The following is a 19,410-nucleotide window of genomic DNA, read 5'->3' as shown; positions in this document are numbered from 1 at the left end:
GGTATATAACAGCTAAAATTAGCACTTGGCCTGTTGTAGATGTCTTGAATCATTTTCTTTCATACATTTTGTTCAAAGACACAAAAAACAACAACAACAACAACAAAAAAAAAACCCTGATTTAAATGGACTTTTAAAGCCCTGCAGGTCAGAGGGAGCCGGTGTTCCTCGTCGCACCAAGGACCGCCTCCAGCCATGTTGCATCAGAAGATCCGGGAAACGTCATCAGCCGTCGCCCGACACCGTGGCTGCTTACAGTACGGACAACGCAGACTTCGCAAAAGTTATCTTTTTAAAATCGGGGTGGCTTCTTTTTTTTTTTAGTTGGTATGGCTGAACAGACAGTCGTGGAGAAAATGAGCGAGCTGAAAGTGGACGAGGGCAAAAAGGTGATCCTTCTTTACCGGATACATTTAAGGCATGGTAGCTCGTTAGCAGCTAGCCTAGCCTGCTGACGTTTCGGCTTTCTTTCGTTTATGAGTAACGTTATTTTTAGTTTACCGAAAGTGTTGCTGTTCTCGTATTAAGTGTTCGTTTTCATTTTGGTTGTAATCTGTTTGTGGTAAATGGCGCCACGTTGTAATGAAGCGAGCCCGGTCGGCTAATAAACGGTGTGGTCAACGTTGCGAGCTATTAAACGCACGCTGAACCTTACGCCGAACTCCATTCAAAATATGGACAATTTTACGTTTCTTTGCTTATCAGAAAGCCTACACACGTCGGACCTGCTTTTTGAGGTCATGCATAACTCACTCGACATTGTTTTATAACATCGGCACACACCCAGCGCGTCAAGCAAATACTTTTTATTCATTACAACCCGTTTGTAATAAGTTTTCACATGACGACTATGCGGGCTATTTCTACCTGTAAAGGAAGGCCTCTGACGTCATACACTTGTATGCCCAGTGTTAGCTGTGAATATTCAAGCGTTGTGAAGGTGTGTACCTTTTACACCCACGTTGAAACTGTACGTGTCCTTGTTAAAAGCTCAGTAACCTCACGGTGTGGTTTTTGAACAGGGGGGACCTGAAGGTGGTAAAGATGGAGGGAAGAAGAAGGCAAAAATTGCTGCTGGGGACTCTGGAGGCAAAGCTGAGGTGAGTTACTAAAATAAGTGTCATAAATGAGGTGGATTAGACAATCTCGTGATGTCTTTTTTTACAAGAATTTGACTTGACATGTGTATTTGTGTTGATCTCTAGTTGTATGCTCAGTAATCTCAAATCAGCCACCCACTATCTTCATGGTTGTTGGAGGTATCTGATCAAAAACATTAAACCGCTCGATGAACCCTATTTTAAGGTACTTTCTACAATAAACTAGAAACCTAAAGAGCAAAAACTCAAGACATCAGCCCACTGTTTATCTGCCTGGGATCTCTTTGTGACGCGTTTGCGAGCAGCGAGCGCTGCTGCCTCCGGAGCAGACGTCGCATTTACGCTGTTTTTGAAGCAATTACTGGATCGATTTAAAAAAAAAAAAAAAATAAATAAATTACAAAACGTTTGTACTCATAAACCTCCATATTCTCATAGAAATGCAATTTCATGTCTTTCTGTAATTTTCACACTTAGCAAAGTCATCCGGCGGGCCGAGCTTGTCCCCCTGGGGGGGCCGCATCCGGCCCGCGGGCCGCATGTTTGACACCCCTGGGTTAGACTAACAAAATCATTTACAGTATTTCTTCTCCACCACCTGTAATGCCTTGAAAATCAGTTTGATGTGCACTTAACCAAGACTATTAAAAGTTATACCCAGTAGCAGCATTATCTATTATCCCCTCATTTCACAACTTTTGTGTTTCTGTTTAGCTGTCCTCGCCACCTCAGTACATTGATGAGCGTCTTACATTGTACGCAAAGCTGAAAGCTGAGCATGAAGCTCTGATGGCAGAGAGGGCTGCAAAGGACAGCAGACCGATCAAGGTGACTCTCCCTGATGGAAAGGTGGTGGAGGCTGAGTCATGGAAGACCACACCTTACCAGGTGGCCTGTGGAATCAGGTCAGTGTAATTATGGGATTGCTGTAATTGTTACTTGTTAATCGTGTCGTGTTACACCTCGATTTCATGTGGCACAAAAAAAGAGGGAAAAATTCAGGGCGCTTTGGGATTCCAATTTCAGAAAGATGAGCTGTCAACCTTTTTTTTTTTTTTTTTTTTTTTTGCAGTCTGTAATCATTTTTACAGTTTCAAAAGCCTTCCCATTACCCAAAATTATGAAAACGGTAATTAGTAATGACACCAGCCAAACCTTTGACTGTCCACTGAAGGCAAGAAAATACTCTGGTAACTTTGGTCTTAAAAAAGTAGAGGAAACCAGCCTTGGTGTTGTCTTCGATCAGCATGGTTTAATACAGTAGGTGTGAAGAGTGTGCTAAGAGATTAAATGTTGTTAACCACAAGGCACATTAACTGACTGGACAGTAAACACTGGAAAGCTTTAGGAAATGTCAGCAACTCCTCATCATAAGCAGTAGAGTAGATGCCACGCGACTTCAAAGCATCGGCCTTTCTCGCTAATGTGTTTGTGCTGCAATAAGCACATTATTGTATGCAGCTTGTGTTTTTAACTTTCTGTTGCAAATAAGTCTGTTTCTAGATTCCAGAATTCTCCAGACCAAGTCAATTAGATATTTAGACGTAACATCCTGCTGTAAGCAGCATCCTTTAATGTCTTCATAGTGCACAGTACAAAGCTCTGGCAAACCAACACTCACCTTGTAAGACCAGCATGACTACAGCTACTGTAACACTGGTCATATTCGGGTCACATGATCAGATCATTACGGTAAACAAAAAAAAAATCTATGTCGGGCTTGGAATTACGATCAATCTCACCTGCCATTATCTTGCATGCATGCACACATTGAGGAGGTGTGTAATGCTATAAATAGTAATAGGATCATTACTTTTGGAAAGTTATGGAATATTTAATACTTTGCTTTATTGGGTGTTAGGTAAACATGAAAAAAAAAGACATTTTACATTTGACCAGTTTTGAACTGGCCAATATGATGATAAAATATAATTGATGTTTTTGTACTTTGGGTGGCTGTGGTTCAGGAGGTAGACAGGATCATCCACTAATCATAAGCTTGGTGGTGCTATTACAACATCCTCCTGTCTAGTTGTCTCAGTGGGGGGGATGAAAGGAAAATTGTGAAGCGCTTTGGATAATTAAGCTCTATAAATGCAGCCAATTACCTTTTCATATGTGAATCTGCACATTATTTTGATGTGGAATATTTCATGTTTTACGGTACAGTCAAGGTCTGGCTGACAACACAGTGATTGCCAAAGTAAACAACGGTGTGTGGGACCTGGACAGACCTTTGGAAGATGACTGCAGCCTTCAGTTGCTCAAGTTTGATGATGAAGAAGCTCAAGCTGTGAGTCGACCTCATGTTTGGTCTGAATTCTTTTTTCCACTACATATGGATTAATATAGGGGAACATGGTAGAGTGAACTCATCCTAAACATCTCCTGGATAACACTGCGTGATCCTCGTCAAGCACCAAAACTATGCTCACCTTTTTAATTTTACTCTGAGAAAGATTATAAAAAATATGTCTGGCATGCTTGTAATGTTATTGGTTGTTTTTTTAATATATATTTTTGTTGGTCCTGCAGTTCTGTTTGTAAATTTTGAATAATTCATCTCTTTTTACAAATTCTAAATTTATAACTGTCGAGAAAATATTTATTTAGTCGTTTTTTTATGCATTTTAGACAGACAGACAGACTGACTGACTGACTGACTTTATTTATTTATTGATCCTGCAAGGGAAAATTTCTTTGTTACAGCAGCATGGGAGTGGGAGGTAGTAAATATATAAATATATATATATAAAAATGTGCACAGTATATACAAATAGAATAAGATTAAATGTAATTAAATTAAATCAAAAACAGTGCAACGGTGTAAATGATGATGTAGGATGGATTTGGCCTGAGGTGAGGTATTATACAGTCTGATTGCAGAGGGCAGGAAGGATCTCCTGTATCGGTCCTTGTGACAGCAGAGCTGGATGAGTCTATTGGAGAAAATGCTCCGCTGTCCCTGCAGCAAGTGGTGGAGAAAGTGGTCAGGGTTATCCAATATGGATAAGAGTTTGTTCTTATCAAGGTTTACAATCAATAATAAACTTCAAAGCTTTGTGGTTTATCAAATGTCTGATCCACAAAGACATTAAAAGGATAAGTGAGTATATAAAATGCTGCTGCAATCATGTAGAGTTGTTAAAGCAGCAGCAGGAAGAAGAGTCTCTTTTCAGCTTTTTTTTTTTTTTTTATTTTTTTACAAATGGCCTATTATTTTCCCTAAAGAAGAGGCATTTGTCAATTGACATTGTAAAGTACTTACAATAAGACAATCCAGTCTCAGTTAAGGAGTTTTACATGGTACCAGTGTCCATAGCATATTTTAGTTTTAATGTATTAGCGAAGGTTCTCAGTCTTGATTTTGTTTCTTTACAATGGTGATCTTAACAGCATACAGTTTGACTCCTGCTGTTTTTCTAATTGGACACTACTTCTTGTGAATTCTTTAGGTCTACTGGCACTCCAGTGCTCACATCCTGGGAGAAGCCATGGAGAGGGTGTATGGAGGCTGCCTCTGCTACGGCCCCCCCATCGAGAACGGCTTCTACTACGATATGTTCCTGGAGAACAACGAGTGAGTCGCACAGTCTTTGCTTTTAGATTTGTCTGTGTAATTATGGCTGTTAGTCAGCATTCAGTGTTATTTCTGATGTTTACTTCAGGGCTTAGCAGCTGTCAGTCTGGTTCACTGTCTTAAGACCGGTAGCAAACACAAAGCAGGCAGAACTCTAATGCTGTCGAGCTGGATTTTTTTTTTCTGGGGTGTGGATTTGAAACGACATCTTTCTGTATCTGCCTGCAGGATTGGAATCCTAAAAACAAATCCATTCAAAGCACAGACTGAGATATTACTTCAGTGAAGCTTTGAAAGTCTGTTAAGACACGCTCTGAAATTGCAACACTTTTTCTACGTAAACAACTTTTTTCACTTGACCTTTCCCTGTAACAGATGCATTTCTCCCTGCTTATGGCTGCAGGAGAGCTTGAGGAGTGCTGTCTAATTAATTCTACAACCTCCATAATGAAGTCATTTTATGCTAATGGAATTCTTGGGAACTTTTTTTTTTTCTTTTTTTCTACAAGGATATTTTGACATTCCTTAAGCCCTAAAGCCAAGGACTTTAAAGTATTTGCCTGTCCTTGGCAGAGGTTATCAGTCTTTGAAAGTCCAAGAATCACATCAGTGGACAAAAGGTCTGTTCACGTGTTTAAATACCTGGTCACAGCCATGATGCCCTTTGGAAATGGTGGCAGACTAAATTCAACAGTGGCTACACTTTGCATATTAATGCAGACTTTAAGTTGTGAGAGTTATCATTGGGTGAGCTGTTCCTGTTGAGTATATCTCTATATGTTTTGGACAGGGGTGTATCGAGCAACGACTTCCCCTGTCTGGAGAACCTGTGCAAGAAAATCATCAAGGAGAAGCAGCCGTTTGAGAGGCTGGAGATAAAGAAGGAAACTCTCTTGGAAATGTTCAAGGTAACTTAAAACACCCATATGTTCCCGAAATTCATGTAGAACAAAGAAAGAATATAAAAACGCTGAGACGCCACCACTTGTCCTTCACAGTACAACAAGTTTAAGTGCCGCATTCTGAACGAGAAGGTCACCACTCCCACTACCACAGTCTACAGGTGAGTCCGGGTTTAGTGCATTTAGACGTTTTTATCTTTAAAAAAGCATTCTGGTGATTTACTCTTTTTTTTTATTGTCTGCAAATCCTATTGTATCCAAAGTCAGATACACCTAATTACTCGTGCCATAGACCTACCCTGCTGTCCAAAAAACATTAAAAACACATAAATGATTAACATTGGCTCTGTAGTTTACATTGAATCCATTCCACATACACCATACTGCAGCCAGAAATACACACACTAAATATGTAACTGAAAATAGTCCCCAAAAAATAGTAAAACTAGTTACCCCTGTAACATTTGCTTGAAACTACAAAGCTCTGTTGTTTTAGGACTTTTGTCCTTTTATCGAGCATAAAAAATATACAAAATTAACTTGTACATCTTTTGTTTTGGTCTCTGTATGGAATTTGTTGGGAACAACTTCAAAATACAGTACTTATAGCTATACCCTAAACTCATCAGGTTATCCCATTCTGCCTTTTGTTTTTTGTTTTTTTAAATAATGAGTGAAACGATGTTAATAAAATACTCTGCATTTCAGATGTGGCCCCTTAATTGACTTGTGTCGGGGACCCCATGTGAGACACACTGGAAAAATCAAGGCACTTAAGGTCCACAAGGTTGGTCTTTTTGTTTTTTTTGCTGTGCGTTATATAAAGCAAACCTGCTGTTAATGTTTATGTGGATTTAAACCACGAACGATTTCAAATGCTGTGTTCTGTGCCCTGAATGTTTGGCAGTAAGCACATTCGTCCCCATTTCGAGAGTTCCCCTGTGTCTTATCCTCGGGGGATTCGATGGACCCAAAAGAACAGAGAAAACTAACATACTTCCCTTGTGGTGTGCTAGAATTCTTCTACATACTGGGAGGGAAAGGCGGACATGGAAACCCTCCAGAGGATCTATGGCATCTCCTTCCCCGACACCAAAATGCTCAAAGAGTGGGAGAAGTTTCAGGAGGAGGCCAAGAACAGGGATCACCGCAAACTGGGCCGGGTATGAACCGACATGTGAATGAGCTGTCAGTTAGCAAATGAGTTTAAAATGGTCTCCTACAGGTTTGATTGTTGCAAAAGTAGGTTATTATTGAATTGCTGTTGCAGTCAAAAAACATAAGAATCAAAAGCAAAACACTTCAAAACTGTAAGAGCTGGGATTGGGTTTGATGTCTGATGTTACCAAGTCGCACCTTTCCACCGACAGAATATTCAAAGCGGTCTCTGAACAGTGGGAAAATCGTGTTGCATTGGCAGCAGCATTGTTACATTTACTGTTAAAAACCCATTGGCTCACAACAAGAAAAGCTTTATAGTGTTTAAAATGTAAAAGACAAACACTGAAGAAAATATCACTTGGTGAAAAGATAACGTATATTGTTCTTTTAGATGTCAAGTTCAGAAAGAAATATTGACTATAGTATGATTTAAAAAATTCCCCATCACTCATTTCCATAAAGATGGGTTGAATTTATTGTACTTCACACTCTTAAATTACAGTTTTGTGTTTATTGTTAACAAGTAATTGTTTCATTGTTGGTTGTTACCGTTCATTCAGTACATGTACTAACAAGTGTGGAAAAGCAAGCTGTGCAGGATAATGAGCACATTGACAGACAGATTTGAAACCAGTTTAACCTGAGCAGTGACCCTTTAAAATGTTCAATCACACATACTAACTTTCTTTTTTGTATTCAGGAGCAGGACCTGTTCTTCTTCCATGACCTGAGTCCGGGGAGCTGCTTCTTCCTGCCAAAGGGGGCCTTCATCTACAGCACCCTGATAGAGTTCATCAGAGTAAGTCAGAGCTGTCAGCGCTCACAGCGGATAATTGCTGTGATCTCACTTTAATTAATGAGATGCAGGGAAAGACAGAGGTTATGAGGCAGAAAGACCTGAAGAGAAAGAAATGAACAGATTTGTACATTTTGTCAGCCTGTGTGATAATATTTGCTTAAAATGTTCACAGGAAAAAAGGCATTACTTTAATTCAAAATAACTTATACAAAGGAGCTGGAAATATTTCAATTTTTTTTTTTTATAATCAACTATTTTCTTTTGCTTTTGCTTCAGACATACAAAAACAAAACATCCAAAATAAATAAAATATATAGATAAAACAAAAACCCAGTGGCAACCTCCCCTCCCCAACCGACCCTCACTGATCTCCTTAAAATATATGCAGGACAACATGAGTCCACAAAATCTCAGCAAACACAAATGATAGTTATAGCAATTTTTTAATTTCATCTGCAATGGTTTTCCATGTCAAAATAGTTCCAGCTGGAGCACCGTGCACTCTTGCCTCAGACATCTCCATATTAATAATATCAATATATATGTTAATCCCTTGAGCTTCGGTAATTGTATGAGGAGGTTTTCATTGTACAGCCAGCATCTTCTTGGCAACAGTGATGCCAGTTAAGAGAATAAATCTATTAAAACATTTTCATTTTAATGAAAAGGTATTATTTAAGAGAGGCACAGTGCAAGAGCATGGAACAGTTACTTTGAATACATCAGATAGAGTAGCACAAACCACACCCCACACAACAGCTTCACATCCCTGCAGTATCTATTTAGTTAAATTTTAATGATAGAACTTTAGGTCACCGTCTTAAACAAAGGGCTAAAAAAAAAATAAAAGCTGTTGGAAATAAGGGACTGTGCCTTTTAAATTTTTTTAGCTTCACAGATAAAACAAATGAATTCTGAATCTCAACAGAGTTTATTATTGGTAGAAACTTAGTTGGAATAAATTGAAACATGTAAAACGTGTATGATTGACAGCATTAAAGAAAAACTACTGCACCTTTTCCATTATACAGAGCCACAAAATCAATCCTCATTCTCTTTCACGTTCACTTTCTTGATCTTCAGTCAGTGCATTCATAATGGAAAACACATTGGAAGCAATTTCATTTCGAAGTGGTAAAATGGATTTTTGACTGAGCAGATTTGGCGTAATGAGATTAGTTTTAATAGCAGCTCTGCCTGTACACGCAGCAAAACACCTCAAACATCCAAATATTTGGAGAATATATGTGTAAGGATTTACAATAAATTATACAATGTTTCATTTGTTTATCTATATTGAAAAATTGATGTCGAACAACACAGACACCCCCAAGGTGCATTAAAGCACTGAAATAATAACATTTTCATTTCACATTTGCCTGAAACCCTTCATAATGTATAAACAAACGGGGATGTGAATATACAGCGTTATAAACGTTCTTAGAGGTAGTTGGCTTTTTAAAGTCTCAGGCTTATTTATTGTTTTTTATGGGAGCCCACAGGTGTTGACAGAAACCATTTTAACCAGTTGTTTGTAGTTGTGATGTGTACACCGAATTATGAAGCTGAGTGTTTTTTTTAAAGTCTTAAAAGTAAAATATTTTGTTGTGTCTTTAACAGAGTGAGTACAGGAAGAGGGGCTTCCAGGAGGTGGTGACACCCAACATCTACAACAGCAAACTCTGGCAGACCTCTGGCCATTGGCAGCACTACAGCGACAACATGTTCTCCTTCGAGGCTGAAAAGGAGACCTTTGCCCTCAAACCTATGAACTGCCCTGGACACTGGTGAGGCCTCTTTCTTTCCTCACATTCAGGCTAGTTTTTATTTCAGCAAGCAACTAGAAACAAGAGAATACACAGTGTGCAGCGTACTTCTCTGAAAGAGGGTCATGGCACCATTGACCTGAGGATTTAGTTTATTAAAATTCTAAGCCAACATAAGAGCTGGTACAAACACTCAAACAACAAATATATCAATTACCTTTCTATACAGTCTACCAGTATCACACCAGTCTTACACTTGCCATTATTAAGCTGACTCAGTTAAACAAACTGCAGTTTAAATCTACCTTTACAATTTAAAATCTTAACAGCATAGCAACAGATACTGACATACCTCTTCAGGAGGGGGGGGGTCTTAATATCCTAAAACAATTTCCTTTCTACCTACCTCTTTCTTTCTAACATTTTCTCTTACATACATACAGTTTTTATCTCGGTTTTATACGAGAGGAACTGAAGCAAGTCTCCTTTCAAAAATAAAAGCATCCAAAAAAGGAAGCACAGCAAATCAACTGTTTCACAAGGCCGTCCTTCACTAGAGATACAATATATTACAAGAGATACGAGTTATTTACAGAGGAAAATGAAAAACACACCCACTTCTGTTACACACTGTGCATCAAGTCTTGCTGTAGTGTGAAATAGATATTTGTAGTTGGTTTCTGTCTGTAATCAGAGACACAACCGTTTGTTGGAGGCAGAGCTGTTTGTTCTTCAGCATTAACTGTGTTTTTACCATTGAATGAACTCGGAGAACAGAACAAAATGTTTAACCTCTGTTCAATATTTAGTTTGATATCTCAAAAAGAATTCAGCCCAGCACAGGAACCACCTTTAAGCAATGTTTTACCACAACTGAATGCCGTGAGTCAGTCTTCGACTGCGTCCACATCATCCATCTTCATCCATGCAATCATTTTAGCAACTGCTCATAACTAGTTTCCTTCCATACTAGCACGCCTGAAAACACATTTGACAACAATGTCCATGAAACAGTAGCTTGTACATTCAAAGACTATTTCCCCCTTTCTGTTAATGTAGACAGTTGATTTAGGGGCTTATTTTATTCATATGTTTGAGCAGTCAATTCATTCCAAGCATGTGTTTATCTGTGTCATCATTTTCAAAAGTCTCCACTAAAACAGGGTCAGCAGTGTTTTTAAAAGTCTCTGTTTTCGGGGTTTGAAAACATCTCAATATGGACGATGGGTGTAAAATTATGAAAATGGTGTTTTAAAATGACAGCTTACTAGTGTGGATGTAGTCTTTGTGAAATGGCTTCATATTTCACTGCTGCAGTAGTTTGTCGGTTCAGCTGAACTCGTAATAGACTGATGCTCTTGCCATGTTTTCAGTTGTTCAATGACCCAGTTCAATTTAGTGCCAAATGCTGCATTGCAGTGTGAAGAGCCAGACTGCAGCTCTTTGTATTCAAATCTTTTATCTGCTTTTAACTGTTCCAGTCTTTCTGCCATCCACATTAACAGCCTGTCTGTCGCTCACAGTGGAATAAAAAACTGAGTTTATAAACACATTTTGTGTTAAATATCAGTTTTAAAACCCAAACAATTTACAGATAATACAACATGTTAGTCAAATCTTTCACGGTCGTGCTAAAGGGGTAGACCGATTTTCAGGTATTGTAATACCTCTATGGTGAATTTGGCAGCTGTATTGTGGTGTGTTTTTTTTTACACTGTGCTTGTTCGTCTGTTTGGCACCAGTCTGATGTTTGATCACCGGCCTCGCTCCTGGAGAGAGCTGCCCCTTCGCATGGCCGACTTTGGCGTCCTGCACAGGAACGAGCTGTCAGGAGCCCTGACTGGCCTCACCCGTGTGCGCCGCTTCCAGCAGGATGATGCTCATATCTTCTGCACCATGGACCAGGTCAGATCTGCACCGAGCTCCACTCACAACACACACATTTTGGAGTTATTCAAATCTGACGGGAAAAAAAATTACAATTTATTTTTACACATGGAAGTCTGTTTACAATCCTGGGGTCTATTGCTTCATAAGTGGGAAAATAAGTTGTATAGAGCCGTTTGTGGTTAATAAATTGCACCTAGTGTGGCTGCTTGAGGTTTTGTCAGTTGAGGCTGAAGGTTTTAAGTTTGAGAATTAAAAAAAAAATCTGCGGGAGTAGAGTTATTATGGAATAAAACTGCATCAACTTTTGATCATGTTTATAGGACTGCAATAGTAAATTCATGCAATACTCTTTGGGACACATTTCCCATCGATTCATTTTAAATACCCCTTTTAAATACCATTTTAAAATACCTTTTGATTAATGTTTACTCAGGTTATAACAGCAATTCATACAAAAATACACTTAAAAGCCACTTAAACAATGTTATGACATGATTGTGAAAAAACAAGCAAACAGTTTACAGAGAAGTGGTTTTCTGAGGAGAATAGTTCATGTTTGAAGGCTCTCAGTGCATCAGTGTCTCGTTGAATAAATTCAAGAAATGTTGTCAGTGAACGATCAGTCACGTTCAAGGTGAAAGCAGAGGCGTCCACATGCTGCTGCAGCTTGATGTAGCAACTGAACGTTAAGTCCTTTGACCAAAGAACAGAACTGCAAACATTGATACACACAAACAGGATTGTGGGAGATCGAAGAGATTTCTTAATTAGTTTGTTCAAATGTGGTGATACAGCAACTTGCAGCCGGGATCCCACTGATTTTGTTTACCAGTGCTGACAGTGGATTGGATGGTTAATTATTTGATTGTACTTTGTACACAAATTATTTCACGTTCAATTTTCTCTTTTTTTTTTTTTTTCTTTGCTGCAGCAGCTGGAAATCACCGCTTGTTCTCTTATTGTCTTCAATTATTTACAAAATTTAAGCAAACTTAAAGCAGACTGAGGGAAATATGGTCTTATCTTTGTCGGCAATTAATTTGTTATCAGTTAGTCCAGAAGGTGACCTACGTTCAGGAAGTACAAACAAGCATTTCATTTCTTTTTAGGTGTTTTAGTTGTTTTATGAACATAGGACACATGATATTCTGACCAAATGTTTCTGGTAGTTAGATTGTTCATTGAGAACTGGGCAGTTCTTTGTCAAATACAATTTTGGATCATGTTTTGTTTACCTTGAATATTTAATTCTTTATTTCTTATATCACAAATCAATATAAAAGCAGTCATTCCCCCACGTTTAAACCTGCAGCCATGTCCAGATGGATGATACAAATTCTGTTGCATTTTATTATCGACCCCAGATTGAAGAGGAGATCAAGGGATGCCTGGACTTCCTGCGGACCGTGTATGACGTGTTTGGCTTCACTTTCAAACTCAACCTCTCCACAAGACCAGAGAAGTTCCTGGGAGACCCAGGCATCTGGGACCAAGCAGAGAAGGTAATCAGACGGCCTCTTGTTTCTCTCAATATATTAGAAAATATGAGCACCACTCACACAAAGTCTCGCTGGAGAGTTAAGATGCTGATGTATGATATTATCAAGAAGGAAATACCAGATCCCCTCCAGACAGCGTCAGACAGAATGAGATTTGTACACTCGGAGAACATTTTTATTTTAATGAGTTTTTTTTCTGTAGAGCAGCCATCAGCTCTGAAGAAGTAAATGCTCGTTCTTCTCCAGAGAATCCGTCCACACGTCAGTGCTATCAGGTCTGCCATTTTTCCGTCAAATCAAGTTTACTCTCTGAAGACCAGCTCCACATTTTACATCTGCGGCTCGGCTCTAATTTGCTCTAAAACAAGTCCAAACAAATAATAACTGAGTGAATTGGACTGAATGATAATACGTCTTTATTGCTTGGCGCGTCAGCATTAAAAGGAGCCACAGAAAAGATCTCTCTTGAGACAACTTTAAGTCTGAGGGAAGAATCTGTAGATTTGAGAGAAGTTAAATGGCAGTAAAAGTTCAAAAGATCCTACCTGTATGCCGCGGTGTATTATCAGTTGCACAAGTGTTTGAAGAACATCAATATGGTTTGTTAGTCTGGCAAAGTATTTACCAGCAGGCTCGGAATCTGTGAAAAGGTGTTTGTTGATAAACACAAGGCAGGAGGTGAGATTTTCTTTTCACATTGCATCCATTTTCCTCTTGATCCGATCGTGGGGTAATGCTGTTTCAACATCTGCAGTGCGCATTACCACACTCTGTTTATGCCACGAAGACGTTTGATTGGTTTGCTTTCCTCTGTTAAGTGTTGTTGTTGTTTTTTTTGCGCTGTTGGAAACTCTCATTTTACAGACTAGGCTGAGGCTCTTTTTTTTTTTTTTTTTGTGCCTCGCTGTCCCCACTTCATTGATTTTTTTTTTTTTTTTTTTTGTATTGCATTTATTGTCTTGTTTTTTTTGGCGGTGTTGGGTTTGTCTTCTTAATCCGCGGTTGACAGCAGCATGTTGTGTAGGTTCAAAATGCATCCTCTGTCCTGCTAACAGAAAATGCTCCATTGTTCTCACCCACAGCCCAAAAATTGGTGATTTTGTTTTTGGTCCGACAAATCACCAAGAACTGCAGACAAATTCATACTCGAATAAATGACAAATTAATAAGCAGGGGAAAAAGCAGAAAAGTGGTATTAACCCTTTATTCGCTGCACTCTTTGCTCTTCTGTTTGTTTGTTTTTTTAATTCATGGGTATTTTCATAAACCTCAAAGAGCTCCTTTTAATTTGTGCTGCTGTTTCACAGTCAGTGGTGTCATCGTTCTGTCCTCCGTGCATCATTTTCATTTTATTGTCAGCTGTATCTTTTGCCTGCTGGAAGAAGAGGATTACTGAATCTGGAAGTTATTTTTAACATGTTATTTTATTATCTATGAATCGATCAATACGGCGGTCGCAGGAATTATTTGAATACGAAACACTTTGTAGTGTGCTGCTGGACAGAAGTCTACAAACAGATGAAGTGAGCCGTGTCTTAGTGACTGCATGTTAATGACGTTGTGCCTCCGCCTTTCTGTAATTAACATTCTGTCACAGTTCTCAGGATAGGGATAATAACCATAAAAGAATAAATGATAATGACTTGTACAGCTGTCATACTTGACCTATCAGGACACATTTCTCTGAGAAAAACATTCTTTAACTTCAGCGCTGACTTTTTATGATTAATGTTTGGATGCACAAAGGTGGAAAATTATTTACACAGAAAAGTGGCTTGTGAACTTGGCAGAGTGACGGGAACAGAACTTGCTGCATGTTTCCCTCACCCCATTAAGTGCCACAAGCAACCATAAAATATTATTGCAACATTAACATTTCTCAGTTCAGTGATTAGTTCCAGATGAAGAAAATGTCAGGTCTAAATATGCAGCTTTACTTTTTAACACCACTGTTTACCTACATGTTGGCTAGCCACTGGAATTATAACAAAGCAGTATTGTGTTTGTTTTTACAGCAACTGGAGAACAGCTTGAATGACTTTGGGGAGAAATGGGTTTTGAACCCGGGTGACGGAGCTTTCTATGGACCCAAGGTGAGCTGTGCACCGCAGTAATGTGGTAGTTAAACTGTGAAACAGCAGGGGGGAACCTGATGATCACGTGTCCTTTTTTTCTTTTCTTTTTTTCTGCAGATCGACATTGAGATCAAGGATGCCATTGGTCGATACCATCAGTGTGCCACAATACAGCTCGACTTCCAGCTGCCGATCCGCTTTAATCTCACCTTTGTCAGGTAACTATTCACCTGCTTTTTGTTCTTTTAAAGGTCAATCGATAGAATAGAATCATATTTTGGTTTCGTTGCTGCAAATATTGGTGTGTATTACAGAATTCAACATATGGTCATACAATTAACATATCCAAACATAAAGGTTTCATATGCTGGAGAACTTAATGTGATGGCATGTGGGATAAAATTTAAGTGCCAGTTTATAAAATGAAAATAGGACTGACCTGAAAGAAGCTGTATAATATCCATTTACTACAGAGGGCTAGGCAATATGACACTTCCCAGACCAATATATATGTCAAAAATGATCTTATTACATCACGTAGTCTGACTCACTTGAACGTTATCTATGTTGTCGTTCTCAAAATCCCTATTGCAGTGGGAAAAAAAACAAACAAAAAAAACCTCCATACTACACTCTCCATGCTGAAAATGTGCGAAAGGTTTTGACAAATATTTGGATCATATAATAACACAGGACTGCAGGTTTATTTTTGCATTTTTGTTACTGTTCCAGTACTTAGTTGTCCTCCTTGTTTGCCACCACCATATTGTGGGTCCCTTGTTAAACAGTCATTTTACACAACGTTGAACTTCACCAGCCCAAGTATGAGAATAGCTTTTCCAGTAATACGGCTTTTGAAAGAGGATTTGAGCTTGTATTAGAGGATGAGACAATTACATGTTAACACCATCAGGTATTGTTTTTGATTGGAGACTTCTAGTGTTGCATTATGGGCTGTTTGCCGCTTTAATTTTGCTAGTGTGTGTTTTCAGTCCATTTATAGTGAGTCTTTCAAAGTCAGTCAGCCTGTAAAGTGTTTGGTTAACCCGGTTTAACCTGCAGGAGTTTCTGAAGGCTCGTGGAACGTGTTGCTGCCGCTGCTCCATGACAGAAACAGAAAACAAGTTCATAGTGTCTCCCAAAGTCTTTACTGCAGAAATGAACCAGGGAGAAAATGTGTCAGAACAACAGATGTCACGGATGATGAGCTCCAAAAGATTCAAGAGTCTTGACAGGAGAAAGTCCGAGTCTGTGATAGAAAAGAAACACAAACGAAGGTTTTATATACCTTCATGTTTTACGTAATCACTTATACAAGAGAGAAGGCTTCAGTGATGAGGACTCTTCCACATTAATGGTATCTCAGGGAAACTTTACCAACAGGCCAAGTTCAAATGTTTCCTCGTATTACAAAGTCTCACAATCACCCCGCACTCGGGTCAAATACAACATGCAACTGTGTGACTTTTTCAAAACTGAACAATTTTAGAATCTTTCATGGGTCTTACTTTGTCGCTGCCGCTGGCATTATTCAGCTCACACGTGTGAGCGTCTCCAAGGAAACAGCAGCTTACATTACTGTTGTGATGTTGTTTGAGAGAAAGTCCTCTTCTCGGTATTGTGATTTAGGTATTTGTAATACATATAAAAGAAAAAAAATCTCATATTGCCGGGTCCCAGTACTAAGGTGTTTTTTTTTTAGCTGCTTCAGAGGCTGTTAAGAGTTTTAACATTTAGCTGTAAAATTTGTGTTGAAATTTAACCAACCCTGTTAAGAATTAATGAATTAACCATGTAAAACAATATACAATATTTTCTCCAGGTGATCATTGTTGTTTTTATTTTGGATTTCTGTATAAAAGTTCCTACGTTTTTTTCATCCTTCAAATGCTTCCGTAGCCACGACGGTGAGGACAAGAAGAGACCAGTGATCATCCACAGAGCCATCCTGGGATCAGTCGAGAGGATGATCGCTATTCTGACCGAGAACTATGGAGGCAAATGGTTTGTCAACGATCAAAACGTTTTGTTTTATTGCCGCCATTTCAGAGGTGTTGATAATACTTTTCCAGATTCATGGGACAGGATTAAAAGCACCTCAGCTCTGTGTAGCTGTAAATATCTGCACAGGTTTCTTACAGATTGCGTCTGGCCAGCTTTTCTACTTATCACCTAAATGCAAACACAGTATGTCCTGTTGTGTTTCAGGCCGCTGTGGCTCTCTCCCTGTCAGGTGATGGTTGTACCTGTGGGACCGACCTGCGAGGAGTACGCCGAGAAGGTAAGCACCGACCGCAGATACTTACGTACATACTCAACATTATGCTGCTTTTAGAGCTGTTCAACTCGTGCAGTCGTTTTGATCAGTGACGCATTTGGTTACAGGCTAGAATCCTGTGCTGTTAAACTATTGCAGTTAACTGGGCCCATAAAGTGCTGTTGTATGCTTTACGACGAATTATCATACAGGCCCGGGTAGTATGGCCAAAAACTCAGCTTTGTTTTCATGGCTCAGAAGACGTACAGGAAGGGTAGAACTTAATGTACGTAATCGTATTATTACTTCAGGCCACTGGTTCCATTAAGCCCTGTTCAGACCAAAATTGAATCTCGAGATGAAACCGTTTAAAGATACTGCAGGGAAAAGTTGCAACAGTGAGAATCGGACCTTCTTAGCTCGGCTTAAGCCGGCTGATTGTGTTGCTGTCTAGTTATTGAATGTAAATTTCAATAGTTGGGGATTATTCGATGAGACATCAACTCCTCTAAATGATGGAACTGCTCCAGCATTGTCGGAAAAAAGACATAACTTGGCATCAGGCCCCTCGACTGTCTCGTATTTTTTTTAGGTTTTCACCATTTCATTACTTCTAAAAATGCAACTGTTGCAAGTAACTCACTATCTCTACCCTCATGCACACACAACTAGAGCCAGGAAAGTGGATCACAATTTTGACAGGAGTTTGGATGGATTTTTAGAACAGAAAGTTTGAGGGATAATTTTTTTTTACTTGCCTCAGTTTTCTTTTAGTTTTATTCAGTTGAAAGTTATAGCTGATTTAAAATTTAAAAAAAATGATTGACAGAGCTACAAAAGCAAAACTCGGGTTGCAATAAACCTGACTTTTGAAATGGGTTTGGGACTTTTCAATTTGATCATTTTTGTGTTTAGCACATTTGTAAAATAGCAAATTTGTGAAATAAATTTGTGTAGCTTTGCAGTCCTGATATCCATGTAAATAGAAAAGACAGCAGGTCCACAGTTGATTAAGTAAAAAAAAAAAACTGATGGAAATGTTCGCAGTCATGTAATCTTTGCTGCATCCAGATTGAAAACTTTTCCAAAATGTCATATTTGAAGAAAAAAAAAGATTTGTGGAAGCAGATGAATCCATTTCCAAAACATATTGACAGACTGTTTTATCTGCTGCTCTTGTCAACGTGGCAGGTCAAGCAGGAATTCCACAACAGCGGCTTCATGACTGACGTGGACCTCGACCCCGGCTGCACTCTGAACAAGAAGATCAGAAATGCGCAGCTGGCTCAGTACAACTTCATCCTGGGTCAGAGGAAACACACATTTCTTTCACTGGTCTGTCTGTCCTTTTCTCTCCCTCCAGATATTGAGTTTCTTTTTCCTTTGTTGTCTTTGCATATTCCCCCGTCTGAAAAAGTGGTGGGAGAGAAGGAGAAGACGAGCAACACTGTGAACGTACGCACCCGAGACAACAAAGTGCACGGTGAGCGCAGTGTGGAGGAGTGCATCGAGCGCCTGAAACAGCTCAAGACCTCCAGGAGTCGGAACGCTGAAGAGGAATTCTGAGCTCGCTGAAACGACGTCTCTCTCAACAGTACCTCCAGCCTCTTAAAGGGCCACGCGGTTAAAAATCAGTTTGTGATGTGGGGATGAAACTGCCTTCAAATGTCGCCTAGTCTCTGCTTTTTACGGAAGTTGGTTTTCTGATACGACGATCATGTCCTCTGTTGTCTCTTATTACTGTTTTCGGTAGCCAACGGCTGCTGTACTCCATGGAATGAAGTTTAATTGGCCTCGTCCCTTCTGCTTATAGTGACAAACGGCTCGTAAGACTGACAGCCTTTTCAGAACACCTCTGTAAATAAATAGGATCATAGAACTTCTCGCAACACCTTTGTTCATATTACATGAACCCACAGAGGGGAAGTGGTTTGTACTGTCTGAACAGTTTGTGTTAGTCACTCGTTATATCTTCAGGGAATTGTACATGAGTTACAATTTTGATAATTAAACAAAGATATTCTTAATGGAAGTGTGTTGTTGTTGTTGTTTTTTAAATATCAGATAAGACATCTTTTTCTCCTGTGGGGAAATTGCAGGATGAAACTTTTCAGTTTTTGCTGCTGCAAACCAACAGTCATGCTAAAAATCAGTACATATACACGTTGCCCAGAAAATTACAGGTCTTGCAAGCTGATAAGTCCATATGTATTGACATTGCATTATAATAATGAAGTATGAGTGCAGTGTAGACTCTCCCAACACTTGGCTAATGTAGTTTACAATCTCGTGATTCTACATATTTAGGTCAAAGTTGAAATTAGACAGTTCAGGACCGGAAATATGTAATTTTCCACAAGGGAGACGCAGAATTGGAGAGA

General features: G+C 39.1%; 1 protein-coding gene across 1 annotated transcript; it reads left to right on the top strand.

Moving 5' to 3' along the window:
• Window positions 1–219: 219 nt before the first annotated feature.
• tars1 (threonyl-tRNA synthetase 1) lies at window positions 220–19,056 on the top strand. The gene is made up of 19 exons (XM_069706562.1): window positions 220–389; window positions 1,023–1,100; window positions 1,815–2,005; window positions 3,270–3,393; window positions 4,556–4,680; window positions 5,471–5,588; window positions 5,679–5,743; window positions 6,291–6,369; window positions 6,599–6,745; window positions 7,444–7,542; window positions 9,163–9,329; window positions 11,051–11,213; window positions 12,563–12,700; window positions 14,713–14,790; window positions 14,890–14,990; window positions 16,672–16,776; window positions 16,981–17,053; window positions 18,221–18,335; window positions 18,447–19,056. Exons 1-19 carry the CDS (start codon window positions 330–332, stop codon window positions 18,593–18,595), a joined length of 2,175 nt encoding a protein of 724 aa, XP_069562663.1. The 5' UTR covers window positions 220–329; the 3' UTR covers window positions 18,596–19,056.
• The last annotated feature ends 354 nt before the right edge of the window (window positions 19,057–19,410 follow it).

The sequence above is a fragment of the Brachyistius frenatus genome, unplaced genomic scaffold, assembly GCF_029030835.1.
Source record: "Brachyistius frenatus isolate BFR_SWC_R1_liver_20210118 unplaced genomic scaffold, ASM2903083v1 Contig_63, whole genome shotgun sequence".
Taxonomy (NCBI): domain Eukaryota; kingdom Metazoa; phylum Chordata; class Actinopteri; family Embiotocidae; genus Brachyistius; species Brachyistius frenatus.
This window is presented reverse-complemented; position numbering and strand designations above follow the sequence as displayed.

What these genes read in the sequence shown, in the direction of transcription:
- tars1 (XM_069706562.1), top strand. Translation starts at nt 330, where the DNA reads ATGGCTGAACAGACAGTCGTGGAGAAAATGAGCGAGCTGAAAGTGGAC. An exon ending in CTCTCTTGGAAATGTTCAAG is followed by an intron (nt 5,589 to 5,678) that starts GTAACTTAAAAC and finishes TGTCCTTCACAG; the next exon opens with TACAACAAGTTTAAGTGCCG. An exon ending in TTTAATCTCACCTTTGTCAG is followed by an intron (nt 14,991 to 16,671) that starts GTAACTATTCAC and finishes ATGCTTCCGTAG; the next exon opens with CCACGACGGTGAGGACAAGA.